Here is a 23,357-nt window from a genome sequence, read left to right on the forward strand (position 1 = left end):
TTTGCTCTGCTAAGGGGGTTTGTAGAACTTTGTGTATTTCTCTCAGTGGTAAACTATTGATAGTAGAGAAGAAAAATAAATGGTTTAATTAATATGGTATGGTAACACAAAGAACTAGAGACAACCAAGGCTGAGAGAGGAAGAAAAAATATCTTCCTCAGGGAAGAACACACCAATTAATTATTCAATACCAAATGGTCAGTCCTGAAAATATTCATACAAGTAACATTATACAGACTGGACAAGTTGCATATGTGTACTTCAGAATATATATATACATGTATGTAACAACAATTAGCGAAAAAAGAGACCATAAATTTGAAAAAGAGCAAGAAAGAGGTATATATTGGGGTTTGGAGGAAGGAAAGTGAAGGGGGAAATTATATAATTATATTATAATTTCACATAATAAAATAAATAATTTCAAAATTACAAGAAAATGTATTATACTCAGACTGTAGAATATTAAGTGAGATCACACAATTTCAGAAGGAAAATATTTATATTCTCTCATTTGCAGACTCTATATACATATAATACATGTATGTATATTAACAAATGTACATGTGGCTATAACACAAAGGAAAAAAGAACAAGATGGGCTGACTATAAGGGGATGAGACACAACCCAATTTAAGTAATGGACATGAATTATGAGAGAAGATATAAAGATAATTGTTTCTATGTGCTTTTGTGTTTTGATCGTTGATAAGTACATTAAAATATATTCAATACTGAAATTGCAAAATTTCATGTGATGCGTGCACAACTTTCATCCAGAATACCTATTCTAACCATATAGAAGTTTGTTGAGTTGTATAGACTTTGGTTCTGGCTAATTTTAGTGTGTCATACTTCTAATTATTTGAAAATACTATGTTAATGTCTATAATGTTAAAAATTTAAACAAAATTGAGTTGTTCATCTGACCATAAGCAGAAGCTTTCTGATGATAGACCAGGGGGAGATGATGATGTTGCCATGGATGATAGACCAGGGGGAGGTGATGGTGTTGCCATGGATGACAGACCAGGGGGAGGTGATGGTATTGCCATGGATGACAGACCAGGGGGAGGTGATGGTGTTGCCATGGATGACAGACTAGAGGGAGGTGATGGTGTTGCTATGGATGACAGACTAGAGGGAGGTGATGGTGTTGCTATGGATGACAGACTAGAGGAAGGTGATGGTGATGTTATGGACAGCTTTCTCATGACTACTGGGACAAGACTCCCAATCTCCAGAAGATTACTGTTCTTCTAAGGGATCAAGATTAAAAAGATGACAGGACACTTTCACAGAAAGGCTTTGCTTTCACCCTTGTATGGAAAGCTGTCATCCAAAATATCCTGTTGTAACCAATCAACTTTTTCTATTTTCTGTTTCTGCCATGCAAGGAAATTATCTTGGAACTTGCCAATGCCCTTCTTGCTGTTACATTTTTCAGCCTGTCTTACTTTATAAGGACAACTTCTACTCATTCTGTAAGAACACTTGTCTTATTACATATAAGAAAATGTTTGATTCTAGAATAGAAAGATAAAGTCAATTACAATTATTGAAAAAAGAAAAAGAAAAAAGTGATGTGGTTGCCTTCATCATTTTGTAAATAATGCCACAAAGATATCAAGAGATCTCAGTTCAGCCAGAAGAATAATCTTCTGGAAAGTTACAGCTCTTTTCTTCCCAGTGAAAATGAAGTGTAAGACTAAGAACTGCCACAAGGAAGACTACCCCTGATGTATCACAGGTAGTCAGAGGTGGTCTGGTTTTTATAGTACACTCAACAAAAGAGGCTATATCTATCATTCATTCATTCATCCATTACATTCTATTTGCAGTGATCATTGACTCTATGCATTTCTACTAAATTCTGGTAATACAATAGAAAAAAGATCTTATGATCATCGCCATGACTCACTCTAACAGAAAGATGGCTGTTAGTCATTTACCACACAGGTAAAACAGGTGAGTTCCTTTCTCCTGATAGTTACCATTCTCATAGATATGATATTGTGACTAGAAAGACTCGAGGCCTCTTTGTCTCAATGGGGAAAATTCTTTACTGCTTCTTGTGTATAGTACCGTAGTCTTCTTATCTATTATCCACTTTCTGGATTGGAGCAGGGCCATCTTCAACGATCTGAGTACACCAATTATATATTGGCATTTACACTTAATGGAAAAACCTAAATTCATAGAACCTTCATAGGTTGTTCAGAAAACTTTGTCCTAAATATTTATAAAAAGGAAAACAACCAAAATCTAATATCTAATCAGCTATCTGAAGTGCTTAAATGCTAATTAGCATGATATTTATTTTCTTCCATGAAACACTGACATTTGCATTTGAGGTACATTTTAAGGATTGTTCCCTCTTGTTTTTTAAACAAAAAATTATTACACAAAGGTTGTCACATAATTGGAGACTTCTCTACTTTGTACACAATTATTCTCACTCTCCACAGAAAGGCTGATTCTGATCTTCTCGTCTGGTGATGCAGGAATAATAGAAATGCCTTGGTTTAAACTGAAAGCAGAACACTGTCACTTCAACCTCATATGAGGAATATACATATGTCTTTATTCAAAAATACAAAATAAATTGTAGGCATGGGCAATGACCACAGTAAACCATTATATATTATCAATGGAAACCGGAAATGGAAAACCACTGATGGGTACAGTAATCAGCTAGTCTTTTTTCAGTCATTTTCTTCAGGTGACTTCTCTGAAGTTACTGGTGAGTTAGAACATGCCACCTTCCATTCCCACCATTGCTCCTATTCTAGGGCCCTTCTCTTCCGTAGGAATTTCTGTCACTACAACTTCTGCTGTAGTTGACAGGGAGTCCATCCCAGCAGCAGCCAGGAAAGCAGCTCTTACCATCCTTGTTGGATCAATGATCCCCTCTTCCATCATGTTCACAAAATCTCCAAGCATAGCATCCTAACCAACTTCCCAGGAGCTTTGCAGAATTTTCTCAATTATCAATGATCCTTCAACACCTGCATTCTTAGCAATGGTCACTGCAGAAATTTTGAGTGTTCCTTGAATAATTTCCATTCCTATTTTCTGATCTTCATTCTCGGAGCTTTGAGAGCATCCTTATCCCTGCCTTTCTTTTCAGTCACTTCACCCATCCCTTCAACCTTCAGCACAGTTACTCCATCAGAAGGTTTTGCCAGTCACTCATTCCACTTCTTCTTTTTCACATTCACTAGCTGTGGTGTCTAACTGCTCAGTGATTTCTCGAATATGTTTTTCAATTTGAGCTGTCACCTTTCCTTTCAAGAGCATGGTATTATCTTTGGTGATAATAACCTCTTCAAATTTTCCTAAGTCATGAGCTTGGACATGTTTAAGACTTAGATTCACCCCTCTTCTTCAAATATTGCACCACCAGTGGCAATAGCCATATCTTCAAGCTGGTTCTTCCTATTGTCCCCCAACCCTGGAGCTTTGGCTGCTATATCCTGAAAACCAACTTTTAGCCTCTTCAAAGCCACTGTGTTTGAGGTTCTGCATCACCATCTTCAGCAATTATGACCAATGGCTTCTGATGAGCACTGAGCATTTCAAGAACAGGTGAAATGGACTGCACACTAGAATATTCTTTTCACTCAACAGAGCATAGGCAACTTTAACTTCACATTTTTGACCTTTTGATGTATTAGTAAAATATAGGAAAATATGTCCTCTATTAAACTTCATTCCTTCAATAATTTCTAATTCATCATTCGAGGTTTTTCCAACCTTTACTATGATGATGCCCTTTCTCCCAAACTTTTTCACTGTATCAGTAATAATGTTTCCAATGTCCTTGCTTCCATTTGCAGAAATCATAGCAACCTGAGGGATTTCTTCAGAGATTGCCACAGGTTGAGACCATTTTTTAAATGTCAGCAATTACAGCATCAACAACTAGCATCACACTTCTCCTAATTCCCATTGTATTAACATGTTGGCCGATCTTCTCAAAGCCCTCCTTGGCAACAGAACATGGCAGACAATAGTAGGGGTGGTGCCATCTCCAGCCTCTTCATTTGTGTTATTGGTAACATCTTGAACAAGCTTAGTGCCAATATTTTTATATTTAACCTCCAAATCAATCAACTTGCAACAGTGACCCCATCTTTTTTTTGTTTTGTTTTGTTTAGATTTATTTATTTATTATGTATACAGAAGAGGGCACTAGATCTCATTACAGATGGTTGTGAGCCACCATGTGGTTGCTGGGAATTGAACTCAGGACCTCTGGAAGAGCAGTCGGTGCTCTTAACCTCTGAGCCATCTCTCCAGCCCAAAACAGTACACAGAAACTCTTGTTTTGTTTTTTGTTTTTCGAGACAGGGTTTCTCTGTATAGCTTTGCGCCTTTCCTGGATCTCGCTCTGTAGCCCAGGCTGGCCTTGAACTCACAGAGATCTGCCTGCTTCTGCTCCCCGATTGCTGGGATTAAAGATGTGAGCCACCACCGCCCATAGTTGCTCTCTCTCTCTCTCTCTCTCTCTCTCTCTCTCTCTCTCTCTCTCTTAAAGATTTGTTTATTTATTATGTATATAGTGTTTGCCTGCATGTATGGCTGCAGACCAAAAGAGGGCACCAGACCTCATTATGGATGGTTGTGAGCCACCATGTGGTTGCTGGGAATTGAACTCAGGACCTTTGAAAGAGCAGCCAGTGCTCTTAACTGCTGAGCCATCTCTCCAGCCCTTTTTTTTAGGGGGGGGGGGTTGAGACAGGGTTTCTCTGTGTAGTTTTGGTGCCTGTCCTGTTCTGGATCTCTATCTGTAGACCAGGTTGGCCTTGAACTCACAGAGATCTGCCTGGCTTTGCCTCCTGAGTGCTGGGATTAAAGGTGTGCACCACCACCCGCTCAGCCAGTGATCCCATCTTTTTTTACTTTAGGATTATCCAACTCTGCTCATTCTTCACTGTTTTTCTCTTTGGCCCCACTGTAACAGCTACAGCACAGCCTTGACAGTCTACACCTTGAAGCAATAAGGCTCAAACATACACATGAAATTTTACATCTTTGGCATAGGCTGGAGTGAGATGAGGAGCCAGTGCCTCAGACAGTCTCATCTGGCAAAGGACTGAGAGTAGTAGATGCATTTCTGTGGGGTGGCAGCTGGAGTGCACATGGCAAGGTCAGCAGTGAGCGAGGGGAGGACGTTACCTTTTAATCAGGCACTAGCTCTGTGCACTGGGTGTACTGATGCTTTATGTCTCTGTGCAGAGTGGAGGTGGTATGCTTCAGAGATGAGGCATATGTTTCCCAGTAGTACCTGCTTGGTGTTCTTGGAGGCTGACTCTAAGATGTATTCCAAGGGCAGCCAAGGGACAGGCAGAAACAAGGGAAGGAAAGGCCAGGAGGATACACAGTAAACTGTTAGTGTGCTTACCTCTCGGGAGAGCAACTGAGCTGGAAGATGCTACTTACTTTCCTAATTTTTAAACTAGTGGTTACTTCTATTCATCCCAGCTGTCTCCGGCACCAGGTTTTCCTGTAGTGTCAGCTCTGACCTCTTCATATTGGTCCCAAGTCCATCTCCATCTTTCTCTGTGTTCCATCACTGTCAGATGTCGATTTATCAGATAGTCCCACTTAAATGACACTCAACAGTCCTGGGCGTGATGTTTCTGAACTTATCCTTTTAGTCAAAGAGTACTTTGCTATATTTATCACTTTTTGCTAAGCGTGTTGCCAACCTTATTCTTATCTAGATTTGAAGCATAAGCATTCTGGGTTGCATTACCTCTGAAGTATTCTGCTCAGTTCACCAGAGGCCAAGCAACATTCATTAGCTCAGTTGCATTGCCTATGAAAGCTATTCCACACTTCAGTGCAGCATCACTTCCTGCTTGTGAACTTCCCAGCCTGCCCTCACATTGCTAACTCACTTTATCAGCCACAGAGCAGTGATCAACACACCCTGTGGTCTTGTTCTCTAGAATTTTCCTGCCTACTCCGAGGCCTTTAAAGACTTCCATCATCTACCGAAGCTTTCACTTTTTAAGGCTTACATTCAGGACACAGCTTTTACTATCATTTCCTCCTTTATTTCCTGTCTCTCTTTCTCTGTTCTTCTCTACTACAAATGATTGTTATGTAACAGAAGGGCCTCTGTATAAAATGCTCAGACTGTATCAAAGAGCAAGGCGGCCCTGCCTTTGCAGCATGTGCAGACAAGCGAGAGACAGTGGGTGACTCCCGCCAAGAAGACATCGAGGAAAACAGGAAAACCCAAATGACAGAGTGGAACAAGGTCTCTGAAGAACTGTGGAGCTAAAATGGGTAACAGGTATTCAGTGGAGGAAAGGGCTTGATCTAATTTGCATCTTCAAATGCACATGTGGGTTGCAATGTGAAGAAATTGTTCGAGCAAAAGCTCTCAATCCCCAGTGGGAAAATGTGTTGCTAGACACATCTCTGAGCACACCTTGGGAGAACCTGAGAATCTGCATTATTGCAAACTCCCAGAAGATACACGCTTTGGGAACCATTCACTGAAGAAAGAGAAAGCAAGGGTGCAAGGATAGTTAGGGGAGTTATTATTCCAGGCAAACAATGAAGGTGGCCTGGACTACGGAAGAGTCAGAGGGGACAAAAGCAAAAAGACAAGAGATCCCTGAGTTATACAGGGTCAGGTTTGACAATTCATAGGAAGCAGGGATGAGAGAAAGAAAAACCAAGGAAACTTCTGGTGAGAAGCCCTCAAGTGGATGGGGTGCCACTGACGGAAGTAGGGGAGCCAGGATGAAGGGCAGAGCTAGTGCAGAAGGGGCAGAGTGGGGTTCAGCATGAAATTTGGTGCTTCAGTTAGGAATGTAGGCTCTGTAGACATCCTTCCTAGATTTGGACACTAGTCTCACCCTGTGCCAGCTGGAGAAGTCCAGGACAATCCCTCAGACTGGCTGTGCTCTAGTCTCCTCAGTTTAATAGTTTTAAAATAAGTATCCCCCTTGAAAGTCTGGAGGAAAATTAAATACATCCTTCTATGAGCGTGGAGTCTGCACCAAGGTTTGGCATCTAGGATTACCCAGCATTTCCTGAACTGATTTCATCGATCCTGAAATGCTGTCTGTCTCAGGCTTCTTAAATTTGGTTGTTTTGTTTATTTGGAGTTTTCTGTATAGTTTCTTTTGCCATTTCTCTATTCCATTCCTATTTACTCTCTGGGTTAAAATTGAAGATGAGACAGTGGTCTCCGCTCAGCTCACACTGTAGGGCTCTCTAGCAGGCCCAAGCTTTGCCTTCAGATTTTGCCCTTTTTCCTTCCCTCTCCCTTGCTAAACCATTAGAGTACATTCCTAAAGCTAGTCCCCAAGTTCTATTCCCTCATGTGGCCATTGACTCATTCCTGAGACTAAACACCAAGATCCAGTAATCAAAATTCATTATTTGGCTACACTGGCTAACACGTCCAACCAGGTCTTACCAACTCATGATAGCACAGACTTCCCCTTTTCTCCTTAAAAACTCACTCCTGCAAAAAACACCTGCTGCTATGGCTGCTGCCTTTGCCTAATCCAGAGTGCCCCACCCCCCCCCCCGTACGCCTTCACACGCCTGCCATGCTTGTCCCTCTGGGGTAATAAATCTCTTTTTATAAAATAAATATAAATAAATAAAGAATTTGGTGTTGGAGTGTGTTCTGAGCTGATTGCAAATTGCCCCCCTTCCCCCCGTTATTCATACCATCTGTCATTTATCACCTAGTTTTAGAACCAAGCTTTCAGGCTGGTGTTCTGATGCTTTGCTGCCATAGTAGAGCCTGTCAGAGTTTCATTTATCTACAAAATCACTTAGTGAGTGAACCCTTACAATTAATTCACTCAGAGTGGACCCTTAAAATTAGTGTGTGAACAGTGAGGGAACCACTGCTTTTAATTCTCATGTTGTGAGTTGGAGTTAGGGATAGTGTCATGATTTATTTGTTTTTGATGAATTACACTGGCACTCACAAGGACAAGTGTTTATTTGTGACTCATGAGTTCATCGTGTGAACAAACGCTGTAGTATAATTTTTGTTGTTTTGTTGGCAGGAAGAGTATTTAGCAACAAATCAGAATAATTGAAACCAACATTATTTTCTAGGATAAAAAAAATCTGTATTTTAAAAACTAAGTAAATATTTTTATTTATACAGATACAGACAGGCAGACAGACAGAAAGACACACACACATTTCAATAAGTCACTTCTGTGTTCTGCTTTGATCTTTTCTCAGTGTCCTTCTCCAGAGTCTAAAGAAGTTTGTGTGGCCACACTGCCTCTTACACCAACTAATACATCCTACACCCATCACAGGCTGCCCAGAGTCACTGGTAGAGACATTTGAATTCAGAGATGAACATAAAATGTTGTAAATTTGGGAAACTAATCCTTGCTTTCCACATGATTTTCAGGGCAGTTTGTATCAGATGGGCAGCTGCCAAGGTTAACTTCAGTTATCCTGTTGGAGATAGTGAGAAACTGTGCACATGATACTAGGTGTATGTTTAAAATGCATGGATATATGTATGCACACACTGCAATAATAGGGCCTTCCTCCTACTCTAACGTCTGGGTAGCTCCCCCTAATTGTGCTTAGTTCTCCACATTTGGAGGAGTACAGATTGATCATAGTCACAGTGAGGGCAGACCCTGCTGCTCGTCTCACCAGGCAGATCCAGGATGCCCCTGAGCTTTTGTGCTGAGACCTCTCTCCTCAGTAACCACAGTGGTGTTAACCCAGGCATGCTGGGAAATGAAAATGCATGCTGAGAAATGGAAGAGCTGCTCATCATCCTATATGCTTTTAGCTCACTGCTGATGTGTCTACTGATGTCACAAGTGCATGATCTACTTCTTAAATTTTAATTTAATATTTGTTATAAACTCTGAGACTCTCATAGAATGTATTTGATTATGCTTACCTCTGCTCTTTCTCCTAACTCATTCCAGATCCACCCCTACCTTTTCCTAACTTCAGGTCCTTTTTGTTTTTGTGTTTTAAATAATCCCCTGAGTCCAACTTATGAATCCCCTATACTCATGGTATGGAACCGTGCATGGGAACATGGTCAACCTACTATGGTCACACCCTTAAAGAAAATTTACTCTCCAAGCGAAGGAGCAATTGTCACTTGTTCCTCAGTTAGGATCAGAGGGTCCCAAGCCCTTCGGCCCTCCATGAAAGAACGCTGGCTGCTTGTTCTTCTGCAGGACTTAAGCAACCACACTGCTGTGAGTTCATGAGTACGGTGGTCCGCTCGTGTCAAGAAGACACTGTTGGGCTTTGGTCCTCCTCAACCACAGCTCTTACAATCTTTTCACCCCATCTTTTGTAATGGTTTCTGAGCCCTGGGGTATGGGTATGACATAGATGTCACATTTGTGGCTGAGCATTGACACTCATTAAGAAATGCATAATCTTGCATTTATTTTGAATTTTTCAGCCAACTGAATGGAACTAGAGAAGACTGTTTTGAGTGAAATAAGCCATACACAGACACAGTCTATATGTCCTCTCTCACGTGTGAAAGCTAAAATTTTTCTAGCTGGATGTGGAATACTGAGAGGGATAGGAGAGGTGGATATGGAGGAAGGTTGATATTAGGTACCAAAATACAGAAGAGAGAAGTTCTGTGACATAGAGGGTGGTTACAGTTCACAACGAGCTTTATATATTTTATAAAGAACATGAGAGCTCCACACATAAATTCTAGATGAAGATGCTAGCTGTCCTGACTTGATCAGTGTGCATTGCACATGTGCTGTAACATGACACTGCACCTCATGAGTATGTATAATGCTCCATTAATACTTTTTTAGTGAGGAGTAGGAGGGGGACATCCATAGTCTCACTGGTATATTTGCTTCCTCATCTGTGACAAACACATACACACATCAGTCCTCTACCTTTGTCCCTGGCCTTCGTGAGGGTGATGGAAACACTGCTCCATCTAGGATGAGGCCCCAACCTCAGGGACACAGGCAAACTTACTACACAAAAGGATTGAGTAGAATGAGATGAAAGTGAAGGTGATGCCTACACTCAGCACGAATGAAATTCCTGTCTTCCATTGTCATTTATAGCTTGATGGCCCATTATTTAGAGCCAGATGAAGAAGAGATTCTCAACTACAGGAGACCAGGACTTCTTATACTTTTGTCCACTAGTGACCCCTTTTTACTGAGAAACTTTTGTATGACACAGGTATATACAGGTATGTAGGTATGTAAAATAGTTATGTAATGTAAACATTTACTGATGATGAATCATAAAGATATTTGTTTAAAATAATTACTGGGAGACTCAGTCAGTAAAGAACTTGGCACACAAGCATGAGGACCAAATCTCAATCCCAAGAACCCACATAAAAAAGCAAGGCATGTTGGAACATACAAGGCATCTCAGTATTGGGGCAGTGAATGACAGGTGGGTCCTTGGGTCTGGCTCATCGACCCTTCTACTCAAACCAGCAAGTTCTAGGAGAGAGAAGCTGCCTCAAGAGACAAGATGAAGGGTGGCAGAAGATGACACCTAATAGTGACGTCTGCCAACCTCACAAACGTGTACACACAAGCACACCCACGCTCATACATACACACACACATGAAAAACAATTCTTTTTAAAGACAAGATTTATTTATTTTCTTTTATGCACATATGTGTTTTGCTTACATGGATATATATGCACCATGTGTGTGCCTGGTGCCCATGGAGGCTGGAAGAGTGTGTTAGATCCTCCAGAACTGGAGTTAAGTGTGGTTTTAAGCTGCCATGTATGTGCTGGGAACTGGATCCAGGTCCTCTATAAGAACAGCAAATGCTTTTAACCATTGAGCCATCTCTTCAGTCAAGTTCCCTTTTAAAACACATGATTAGAGAAAATTTTCATACTATGGAGATGGATGTGTTTATTTTAACATACAGTATTAAATTTTGGCTAAATATTTGACACTTTAGGACATAGACTATTGTCAATGTTTTTTAGAGTTGGTTAATATTTTTATTTTATAATTGTCATTCCTGTACATAAATATGAAGAGCAAAGTGAGAAATTATGATATTTTAGACATTTTTGGAAATTCTGTCCTAATTTCAATTCAATATTCATTGAGCATTTATTTTTATGAATCTCAAGTCATCAACTCAAACAACATTACAACTTGTTGACAGTTATACACATGTACAGAATGTACTGTGATCATATTCACCCCTATTACTCTTCCTTACCCCTCTTCCATCTTTGCTGACTCTCTTCAACCTAACTATTCCCTGGTCCTGTGTTTGTGTGTGTGTGTGTGTGTGTGTGTGTGTGTGTGTGTGTGTATGTGTATGTGTATGTGTGTTTGCATGTGTGTGTGCATGCATGCATGCATGTGTGTTTGTGTGTTGTAGCATGAATCTTAAAGGTACTTATTAATAAAATTCAAACCTGAGGCCAGTTATTGGGGTAAATACTGGAAGATCAGAGAGACAGAACAGGCCACAGCTACCTCACCTCGCCAGTTCCTCAGCTGATCCTATTTCCTCAGACTGGAAACCTCTGAGTCCTTATTCAGAATAGATCTCAGCTGAACTGTGCTGCTCAAAAGCTGAAAGACCCCGCTCACAACAGGCTGGCTTTTACTTAGCCATGGGGACGCCATTCTGGAAGGCAAATACCAACCAAAGCAGGAGTCAGGAGTTCATCTCAAGCCAAGGAAACAAAAATAACTTTGGTAGACCACCCGGCCTTGTGAATAATGACTATGGTCGGCCACCCTGCTCTGAGAAAACAACCATTGAGTCAAAACAGGATGAGACAGTTGAGTCAAAACAGGATGGGCCACCTGGCCTTGGGGAATAAACAGTTGGGCCAGAAAAACACCACTGTGCCCTAGACAAGGCCAGGTCAGCCACACACATCAAATTTCCGAGATGTCCCCAAGTTCACCCTGGCCTTATTTGAATCAACCAATGGGAACCCTGTAACTATGCTTCTCGCTTCTGTAACCATGCTTCTGCCCCTGGAATTCTATAAAAAGTCCCCCTTTCCCTAGGAAGGTGCGCAAGTCCTCCGAGAGACTTTGCTGCCCCAGGTACCTGCGTATCTCAATAAACCCTCTTGCTGTTTGCATCTGATTCGTGGTTTCGGCGTGTTCCTTGGGTTCGGGATCTCTCCTGAGGGAAGATCTCCACTGGGGGTCTTTCATTTGGAGGTCCCACCGAGATCGAGACCCCTCCCCCGGGACCACCGACCCACCGTCAGGAGGTAAGCCGGCCGGCCCCAATATATGTCCTCCCTGTGTTGTCTGTCTGTCTATGCGCATTTGGTAATCTGTCTGTGGCGGTGGGGGCTGAAGGAGCTGACGAGCTCGAACTTCGCCCACCGAAACCCTGGAAGACGTTCCACGGGTATCTGAAGTCCCCTCGGGGGCTCGGTTTTTTGGGGCCACTCACGAATCCGAAGGATACGTGGTGTTGGTTGGAGACGAGGGATCCGGACCCTCGCAGCAGTCTCCTTCTGAGTTTCTATTTTCGGTTTGGAACCGAAGCCGCGCAGCGCGTGTCTGTCTTACTTGTGTTTGTCTGTCATTCCTCATTTTCTGTCTAACTGTTCTCCTCCTAGAAACAGCTATGGGACAGACTGTCACCACCCCCTTGAGCCTTACGCTTGACCACTGGTCGGACGTGAAGGCACGAGCCAACAACAAGGGAATGGTGGTCAAAAAGAATAAATGGATTACCCTCTGCGAGGCCGAATGGGTCATGATGAATATAGGATGGCCTCGCGAGGGAACCTTTAACATCAGTCTTATTTCACAGGTAGAGGGAAGAGTCTTTGCCCCAGGTCCACAGGGCCACCCGGACCAAGTCCCATACATCTCCGTATGGAGGCTCCTGGCGACAGAACCCCTTCCATGGGTTAGGCCATTCCTCTCCCCTCCGACGCCCCGGGGCACCCCCCCAACGGCACCGCCGCCCCCCCTTGCCTCCCCTACCTCCTCCCTTTACCCTGTTCTCCCACGAAAGGATTCTCCTAAGACCCCTGTTCTCCCCCCCGACCCCAATTCACCTCTTATTGACCTCATGACAGAAGACCCACCACCTTACCCGGGGAATCGGGGACAAGGGGGACTGACAGCCCCTGCGGCGGTACAGGGGGAACCAGCAGCCCCTGTGGCGGCACCGGAGGAACCAGCAGCCCCCATGGCGATGTTGGAACCACCGCTGGCGGCCCCTGAACATCCTCCGCAGAGAGGGTCAGATGATGAGACTCCGGCCACCTCCCCAATTGCTGGTCGCCTACGAGGCAAACGTGACGAACCAGCCAAGGAATCCAGAGTCTTTCCTCTCCGGGAGGGCCCTAATCATCAGCTCCAATATTGGCCCTTCTCGGCCTCTGACCTTTACAATTGGAAACAACATAACCCCCCCTTCTCTAGGGACCCTGTTGCCTTGACTAACCTGATTGAGTCTATTTTAGTGACCCACCAGCCCACATGGGACGACTGTCAGCAGTTGCTGCAGACCCTCCTGACGGTGGAGGAAAAGCAGCGAGTCTTCTTGGAGGCTCGGAAGCAGGTTCCTGGAGATGATGGAAGACCCACCCAGTTGCCTAATGTCATTGATGCAGCCTTTCCCCTCACCCGCCCAAACTGGGACTTCACGACCCCCGAAGGTAGGGAGCACCTACGTCTCTATCGCCAGTTGCTCTTAGCAGGTCTCCGAGGGGCTGCTAGGCGCCCCACCAATTTGGCTCAGGTTAGAAGCACGATCCAGGGAAAGGAGGAGACTCCAGCAGCCTTTCTAAAGAGACTCAAAGAGGCCTATCAAATGTATACCCCATATGATCCGGAGGATCCAGGTCAGGCACCGAGCGTTATCTTGTCCTTCATCTATCAATCAAGTCCAGATATAAGGGCCAAGTTACAGAGACTAGAGGGATTGTATTCGTTCAGTTTGTCAGATATATTGAGAGAGGCAGAGAAAGTGTTCAATAAAAGGGAAACTCCCAAAGAGCGGGAGGAGAGGATGTGGCAAAAACAGGAAGAGAGAGAGAAAAAGCGTCATAGGGAAATAAGTAAAGTCCTGGCCGCTGTAGTATCACAGGGACAGGGACAGGTTAGAGAAGGAATTAGGACGGGAGGTCAAAGAAGGACACCGCTTGATAAAGACCAATGTGCTTACTGTAAAGCAAGAGGACATTGGGCTCGTAATTGCCCAAAGATACCTCAAGAGTCTCGGAGAACTAAGCCAAAACCCACGGACCTCCTCAATTTAGAGGATTAGGGAGGTCAAGGCCAGGAGCCCCCCCCCTGAGCCTAGGATAACTCTCAAGATCGGGGGGCAGCCAGTGACCTTCCTAGTGGATACCGGGGCTCAACATTCAGTCCTGACTCATACCGGAGGCTCTCTCAGTGACCGTACAGCTTTGGTCCAGGGGGCCACAGGTAGCAGGAGATATCAATGGACCACTGAAAGAAAGGTTCAGCTGGCATCTGGACAGGTAACCCACTCTTTTCTACATATACCCGATTGCCCTCACCCATTGTTGGGCCGAGACCTGCTGACTAAACTCAAGGCTCAGATCTATTTTGATGACAAAGGGTCAACTGTTACGGGGCCCAAAGGGACCCCCTTACAAGTCCTAGCCCTGAACTTAGAAGAGGAATACCGCCTGTTTGAATCTGAGCCCTCTAAGGAACCCCCGCAGGGGATGCAGAACTGGTTGAAGGAATTTCCCTCGGCATGGGCAGAGACTGGCGGCATGGGGCTGGCACACGACCAACCCCCACTTGTTATACAGTTAAAAGCTACCGCCACCCCCATTTCAATCAAACAATATCCCATGTCCCGGGAAGCCCATGAGGGCATTAAACCACACATTCGGAGGCTCTTGGACCAGGGAATACTTATGCCCTGTCGATCCCCTTGGAATACCCCCCTCCTGCCTGTAAAAAAAAACTGGAACAGGGGATTACAGACTGGTTCAAGACCTGAGGGAGGTTAATAAATGAGTTGAAGACATACACTCCACGGTGCCAAACCCATACAACCTCCTCAGCACTCTTCCACCAACCCATATTTGGTATACGGTGCTGAACTTAAAGGATGCCTTCTTCTGTTTGAGGTTACATTCCCAGAGCCAACTGCTGTTTGCTTTTGAATGGAGAGACTCAAAGATGGGACTTTCAGGACAATTGACCTGGACTCGGCTCCCCCAGGGGTTTAAGAACAGCCCGACCCTCTTTGATGAAGCCCTACACTCAGACCTGGCCGAGTTCCGGGTCGAACACCCGGCCTGAATCCTGCTCCAATATGTGGATGACCTCCTCCTAGCGGCCAGAACCCAGACTGAATGTCTGAGAGGCACTCGGGCCCTTTTGGCTAAACTGGGACAGAAGGGCTATCAGGCTTCGGCCAAGAAGGCCCAAATTTGCCAAAACAAAGTCATTTACCTGGGTTACACCCTGGAGGGAGGACAGAGATGGCTCATGGAAGCAAGGAAGGAGGCCATAATCTCCATACCCCCTCCAAGGAACCCCCGCCAGGTGCGGGAGTTCCTAGGTACAGCTGGCTACTGCCGCCTCTGGATCCCAGGTTTTGCTGAGATGGCTGCCCCTCTATATCCTCTTACTAAACCCGGGGTCATGTTCCACTGGGGAGAGGAACAACAACAGGCCTTTCAACGAATTAAGAGAAATTTACTTGAGTCACCGGCTCTTGGCCTACCAGATCTGACTAAGCCCTTTGAACTGTTCGTGGACGAAAACTCAAGCTTTGCAAAAGGAGTGCTAGTACAGAGACTGGGGCCATGGAAAAGACCTGTAGCTTATCTATCCAAGAAATTAGACCCGGTAGCTGCAGGTTGGCCCCCTTGTCTGCGCATGGTAGCTGCCATTGCTATCTTACTCAAGGATGCAGGGAAACTGACGTTGGGACAGCCATTAACTGTGTTATCCTCCCATGCAGTGGAAGCTCTGGTCCGGCAGCCTCCAGATAAATGGCTCTCAAATTCCAGGATGACCCACTGCCAGGCTCTGTTGTTAGATACAGACCGAGTGGTGTTCGGACCAGTTGTCTCCCTCAACCCCGCAACCCTGCTGCCTTTGCCAGACCCATCCGAGGAGCACAATTGCCTCCAAATTCTGGCGGAGGCCCATGGCACCCGCTCCGATTTAACAGATCAACCGCTGTCGAAACCAGATTTCATCTGGTTCACGGATGGGAGCAGCTTCCTCCAAGAAGGAGAACGAAGGGTCGGAGCAGCTGTTACCACCGAATCAGAGATAGTTTGGGCCTCGCCGCTGCCACCCGGAACATCGGCCCAAAAGGCAGAGCTGGTCGCGCTGACCCAGGCCCTCCGGATGGCGGAAGGTAAGAGACTCACGGTCTATACCGATAGCAGATATGCCTTCGCCACTGCCCATGTTCATGGAGAAATCTACAGGAGGAGAGGCCTCTTAACCTCAGAGGGCAAGGAAATTAAGAACAAAAAAGAAATTTTAGACCTCTTAAGGGCTCTATTCCTTCCATGTTAGCTCAGCATCATACATTGTCCCGGGCACCAAAAGGATGACTCTGTCATAGCGCGGGGAAATCGGCTGGCTGACCTGACGGCCCGGACAGTCGCCTTGCAACCCCCCCCCCGGGGTGACAAGCTGCTGGTCTTGCAGGACCAACAGCCAAGCAGGGACCCCATGCCCTACAGCCCGGAGGACCAGGAGCTAGCTAAGAAAATGGGGGCGGAATGGAGCCCTGAATGACAAGCTTACATCCTAAATGATAAATTAATTATGCCAACCTCCCACACCAAATACATGCTCAAGTTCCTCCACGCGCTAACCCATTTGAGCAAAAACAAGATGAGGACCCTCCTGGCTGATGAGGCTTCAAACACCGTATTATTAAATCAGGAACAGGTTCTCCAACAGGTGACCTCTAGCTGCCCTGCTTGTGCCCAACTCAATCCAGGGAAAGCCCATCTGAATAGAGGGAACCGCCTGCGAGGCCACCGCCCTGGAGTTCATTGGGAGATTGACTTCACCGAGGTAAAACCCGGACTATATGGATACAGATACCTACTGGTTTTTGTAGACACTTTTTCAGGATGGACAGAGGCTTTCCCTACCAAGAAGGAGACCGCTAACGTGGTAACCAAGAAACTCCTGGATGACATCTTTCCCAGGTATGGAATGCCCCAGATATTGGGGTCAGATAATGGGCCCGCCTTTGTCTCCCAGGTAAGTCAGAAAATGGCCAGGCTACTGGGGATCGATTGGAAACTCCATTGTGCATACCGCCCCCAGAGCTCAGGACAGGTAGAACGCATGAATAGAACCATTAAGGAGACTTTAACCAAATTAACGCTTGCAACTGGCACTAGAGATTGGGTGCTCCTCCTCCCACTAGCCCTCTACGGAGCCCGGAATACTCCTGGGCCTCATGGCCTAACCCCGTTTGAGATTTTATATGGGGCTCCCCCACCAATTGTGAATTTCCTTCACCCTGATATCTCCTCTTTTGCCACCAGCCCTACCCTGGAGGCGCACCTCCAAGCCCTCCAGCTGGTGCAAAAGACGGTGTGGAAACCCCTGGCCGATGACTACCGGGAGCGACTGAATCGCCTGGTGGTGCCTCACCCATTCAAGATTGGGGACTCTGTCTGGGTCCGACGCCATCAATCCAAGACCCTAGAGCTGAGGTGGAAAGGACCCTACACCGTCTTGTTAACTACCCCCACTGTGCTCAAGGTTGACGGGATAGCAACGTGGGTCCACGCGTCGCATGTGAAGGCCGCCAAAGAACCCGGCGAGGCTGAGAAAGCCGAGACATCTACATGGAAGGTTCAACGCTCTCCAAACCCACTAAAGATAAGACTTGTACGCGGGGAGGGATCCCAGTCCTGATATGGGTACTCTTAGTCTTGAGACTAGGAACAGTACAGGGCAGCCCCCACCAGATAAAAAGGCTAACCTGGCAGGTGATCTCACAAACGGGGGAAATAGTATGGCAGACTACGGCACACCATACGCCCTACACTTGGTGGCCGGAGCTCACTCCTGATTTCTGTCAGCTGGCTGCAGGGTTGGATACATGGGATATTCCAGATAGAGCACACGATCAGTTAAATACCTCATATGTAACAAACCCAGAAGTATGACTAGTCCCCCAACGGGCTTACAGCGGGTGCTTAGACCCCACGTCACGCTGCCATCTTGCACAAAGCGATTTCTATGTATGCCCTAAAGATGGTAGAACACCAAGCCAGGCATATAGATGTGGAGGATACACCCAATATTTTTGTGCTAAATGGGGATGTGAAACCTCTGGAAGTGCTTACTGGAAACCTTCCTCTTCCTGGGATCTAATTACTGTTAAAAGAAAATATGTTAAAGTCGATACCTGGGCCAGTGGGTGCTATTGGAACAACATGCCAAGAACCCTATTAAATGGATTGTCCCTCCCCCTAAATATATCCTTCACCAAGAGAGGAAAGTCCTTCGCAGATTGGACAACAGGTCGCACCTGGGGTCTACGCTGGTATCTATCAGGCGAAGACAAAGGGCTGACATTTAAACTCAAGCTTAAAATAGAGGAAATAAAACAATCCATGGGGCCAAATTCAGTTCTGTCTGAACAAAAGCCCCCATCCTCGCCAGCCAGATCCCCGCCGGTCAGATTCCCGGTTACGAATAATAAAAACCCTCAGGTTACGCCAGAGCCCCTGATGAACACCAGCACCTCTGGTCCCGCTGCCAGCAAGTCTATACTAGACCCCACCCAGAGGGCCGGCACGGGGGATAGGCTATTCCAATTGATGCAGGGCGCTTACCTGGCTCTAAATGTCACCAACCCCGACCGGACTCAGGAATGTTGGCTATGTCTGATAAGTACCCCCCCTTATTATGAAGGCCTAGCAATCCTTGGGAACTATACCAACCATACTAATCCACCCACCTCTTGTGCCAACAACCCCCGACATAGGCTGACCCTGTCCGAAGTATCCGGGCAGGGGTCATGCATAGGAGCTGTTCCTAAAACTCATCAAGCCTTATGCAGCAGAACTCAAGCCCTATCACCTGGGAATTACTATCTGGCTGCCCCAAATGGTACTTACTGGGCATGCAGCACCGGACTCACTCCTTGTGTGTCAACCACGGTTTTAAACATTACCAGAGACTTCTGTATTCTAATTGAACTATGGCCTAGAGTCACTTATCATGAGCCTGATTATGTATACCATTTCCTGGAAGGAAAAACCAGGTATACAAGGGAGCCTGTTTCCATAACTCTGGCCTTGTTACTGGGGGGCCTCACTATAGGGGGCATAGCTGCCGGGGTGGGCACTGGTTCGACTGCCCTCCTAGAGACCCGCCAATTTCAACACCTGCAGGCAGCAATGCACACTGACATCCAGGCCCTAGAGGAATCTATAAGTGCCCTGGAAAAATCCCTCACCTCTCTATCTGAGGTTGTCTTACAAAACAGGAGAGGGTTGGACATCCTCTTCCTACAAGAAGGAGGCCTATGTGCAGCCCTTAAAGAAGAATGTTGTTTCTATGCAGACCATACCGGGCTGGTACGGGATAGCATGGCCAAATTAAGAGAAAGACTTAAGCAGAGACAACAACTCTTTGAGTCCATCCAAGGATGGTTCGAAGGATGGTTTCACAGGTCACCTTGGCTCACTACCCTCATCTCTTCCATCATGGGCCCCCTGATTATTCTGCTCCTAATACTAGTCTTTGGGCCTTGCATTCTTAACCGGCTCGTACAATTTATAAAAGACCACATGTCGGTGATACAGGCCCTGGTTCTAACCCAACAATACCAGAAACTAAATCAGTCAGAGGCCGGATTGATGCAAGTACCATAAATGGAAGATTCCATTTTGGGTCCATAAGAAAATGGGGGAATGAAAGACCCCGCTCACAACAGGCTGGCTTTTACTTAGCCATGGGGACGCCATTCTGGAAGGCAAATACCAACCAAAGCAGGAGTCAGGAGTTCATCTCAAGCCAAGGAAACAAAAATAACTTTGGTAGACCACCCGGCCTTGTGAATAATGACTATGGTCGGCCACCCTGCTCTGAGAAAACAACCATTGAATCAAAACAGGATGAGACAGTTGAGTCAAAACAGGATGGGCCACCTGGCCTTGGGGAATAAACAGTTGGGCCAGAAAAACACCACTGTGCCCTAGACAAGGCCAGGTCAGCCACACACATCAAATTTCCGAGATGTCCCCAAGTTCACCCTGGCCTTATTTGAATCAACCAATGGGAACCCTGTAACTATGCTTCTCGCTTCTGTAACCATGCTTCTGCCCCTGGACTCCTATAAAAAGTCCCCCTTTCCCTAGGAAGGCGCTCAAGTCCTCCAAGAGACTTTGCTGCCCCAGGTACCTGCGCATCTCAATAAACCCTCTTGCTGTTTGCATCTGATTCATGGTTTCGGCATGTTCCTTGGGTTCGGGGTCTCTCCTTAAAGAAGATCTCCCCTGGGGGTCTTTCAAAGCCTAAAAGCTTATCCAGGCCAAATGCTTCTAGTTTCTGGTCTTCATGCCCTATATATCTTTCTACTTTCTTCTGTCACTCTCTTGGATAAAGGGCATGAGTTACCATGCTTGGCTGTATCCTTGAACAGATGGATTTCTGCCTCTGGAATGCTAGGATTAAAGGCATGTACTACCACTGCCTATTCTCTATGTTTAATATTGTGGCTGTTCTGTTCTCTGACCCCCAGATAAGTTTATTAGCGTGCACAATATTTCGGGGAACACAATACCACCACAGTGTGTATGTATGTGTGTTGTTGATTGTTTTTGCTCTTTTGGGGGGTGTGCCACCCAGCTCCCAAATAAATCATTCATAGAGGCTTATTCTTAATTATGAATGCCCAGTCTTTGCTTGGCTTATTTCTTACCAGTTTTCTTAAATTATCCCATGTACCTTTTGCCTCTGTACTTTTCTCATTCTCTTACTTCTGTAAATCTTATTCTTACTCTGTTGCTGGTTGTGTAGCTGGGTGTCTGGCCCTTGATGTCCTCCTTCTCTGGCTACTTCTTTTATCTCTTTTTTCCCCAGATTTCTCCTTCTATATATTCTCTCTGCCTGCCAGCTCCACCTATCCTTTCTCCTGCCTTGATATTGGCTATTTAGATCTTTATTAGACCATCAGGTGTTTTAGACAGGCACAGTAACACAGCTTCATAGGGTTAAACAAATGCAATCAATATAAACAAAAGTAACACACCTTAAAATAATATTCCCAGACATTTCCTTTTTTTGTCTAAATAAAAAGAAATATTTTAAATCTAATATTACTTCATATTGCTACATATAACAAAAAGTTATCAAGTAAGAATTACATTTACAATGTTCTGTTCATTTGTAGTTAGCATATTCAAAGAAAATAATGCATTATCTATCCCTTCTTAGTGAATCCAACATTTTACACATAACTTACTTTCTATCATAACTAAGAAAAACTGCAACTATAACTATCTAGTCTTCAACTCCATCAAAGACCCTTAAGGATGTAGTATTAACTAACAACAGAGACATTTGGCTGCATGGACAGTCACCCAATGTTTCTCTGCAATATTAGTGCTTCCATCTTCAGCCTACAGGCCCATAGTATCTGGCAGAATTTTCAATAAAGCAGGAATTTTGGACTGTCCTGCCTTGTTTTGACAAAGTTCAGTGGTCACTTTCCTGTGGGTCCTGCATGTCCAGTTGATACAACATACTGTCAAACAGGCCAGGCATGAGCAGCTTCTTGCCCAGATGGCTAGCCTTGGTACATTGAAAGCAAACTCCATAAGGAGTTTCATCAATGCTCATTATCTCTGAAGTAAATATCTGAAGGAGCAGATGTGTCTCATTGTCATGAAAAACCTTAAGTTAACAACATTTTAAATTCTATAAGTATTTGAAGTGTCTGAAAACCATTTGTCTTTCTAAAACATATCTATATATAATCTTAAGAGCATACCTAACATATCTACAAATTTGATTTTTATAAATGACTAACCACTAACCTATGTTTCCTGATTATCCTATATAATTTATAATAATAGCTTTCAAAAACTAAAACTTCACCCTACATTTCTAAATGAACTGCATAGGCGCAATATCTCAAACAAAAATAGAAACATATAAACAGTATGTTGTAACAAAAATAACCTTAAATTTTTATCAAATCCTTTAAACAAGAGTAGAAACATATATACAGTATAACAAAAATAATCTTAAATTTGTATCACTATACTATATTCCTCTAAATGATAATAAACATCCATAACCCACCAAATAACCAAAAGCCGCCCACACCCCTTTTGGGAATGTAGACATTGTATTTTCCAAACTGTTTCTTGCTATCTGTGGACAAACTATCTTTAGGGTCCCAGAGGGAAATTTTGAGATAATGATCAAGTCCTAGGAAGATCAGCAGTGACTTCTGTTGACCGATATCATCTGTCAAGTTTTAGGAGGTCTTGCCTGATCAAACATGATCCATATTTTTGCTGAAGGAATCCACAGCCTATTGTCTCTCATGGAAACAAAAGCAAAAACTCTTCTCCAGAGTATTTTTGATTTCCATTTAACAAATATATATTTTGACTTTTTAAAAGTTAAGGCATTCCTAAAGTATATAGGCTGATTTATTTCAACAGTCCCACTTTCAATACCAGGTTTCTTTGCAGCTGTCCTTTGCTTTTCAATGGTCACAAAAAAAAATGCAAATCAACACAGTAACATACAGGATCCAGACTCCCTGTGTATTTCCCATCTTACATGTCTTTTTTTCTTTTATATTACTTTCCTCTCTCTTTAAAGACTTTATTTTCAAACTATTCGTTTCTTTCTATGACCATATATACCCTTTTTCTTTTAAGCCTATGCACATTGTTAATCACTCTATAACCTGTTTTGAAGTTTTACCGTCTAGACCTCTTTTATTGTGTATCTTCAGCCTTTTTTGACCACATGAGCAAAATTTAGACTGCTAAGGTATACCTGGATCCTTCACAAGCAGCTCTCACCTGGCTCTGCCTATTTCTTGGTTGTGAAAGCCAAACATGAAACTCGTGGCCAGTAGGAACTTTTCTGACCAGGAACTGCATTCAACCTTCCTAGAGCTCTAGAATGCTGATGCTTGTGCTGTATCAGGCATTTTTTACTTATTTTTTCCTACTTAATACACTGGCTGTTCAAGGGCTCACCAGCAGGCACAAACTCTTAAAGGAGCTGTGCTCTCAGTTTTTAAGAAAGCTTTCTCAGGCACTAAGGATATTGGAGCCCCATGTTGGGTGCCAAAATGTTGCTGGTTGTTCTTGCTCTTTTGGGGGGCCTGCCATCCAGCTCCCA

General features: G+C 44.4%; 1 protein-coding gene and 1 pseudogene across 1 annotated transcript; one reads left to right on the forward strand and one right to left on the reverse strand.

Annotated features, from left to right (window-relative positions):
* Window positions 1-2,748: 2,748 nt before the first annotated feature.
* On the reverse strand, window positions 2,749-5,117 carry LOC118577448 (annotated as a pseudogene).
* A 7,498-nt stretch (window positions 5,118-12,615) lies between these two features.
* On the forward strand, window positions 12,616-15,287 carry LOC118577450. The gene is made up of 4 exons (XM_036177618.1): window positions 12,616-13,093; window positions 13,181-14,103; window positions 14,333-14,935; window positions 15,207-15,287. The coding sequence occupies exons 1-4, from the start codon at window positions 12,616-12,618 to the stop codon at window positions 15,285-15,287; spliced, it is 2,085 nt and encodes a 694-aa protein (XP_036033511.1).
* Window positions 15,288-23,357: the final 8,070 nt, after the last annotated feature.

This window comes from Onychomys torridus, chromosome 2 (genome assembly GCF_903995425.1).
Source record: "Onychomys torridus chromosome 2, mOncTor1.1, whole genome shotgun sequence".
Lineage (NCBI taxonomy): Eukaryota > Metazoa > Chordata > Mammalia > Rodentia > Cricetidae > Onychomys > Onychomys torridus.

What these genes read in the sequence shown, in the direction of transcription:
- LOC118577450 (XM_036177618.1), top strand. Translation starts at nt 12,616, where the DNA reads ATGGGACAGACTGTCACCACCCCCTTGAGCCTTACGCTTGACCACTGG. An exon ending in AGAAGACCCACCACCTTACC is followed by an intron (nt 13,094 to 13,180) that starts CGGGGAATCGGG and finishes CGGAGGAACCAG; the next exon opens with CAGCCCCCATGGCGATGTTG. An exon ending in TATCACAGGGACAGGGACAG is followed by an intron (nt 14,104 to 14,332) that starts GTTAGAGAAGGA and finishes ATCGGGGGGCAG; the next exon opens with CCAGTGACCTTCCTAGTGGA.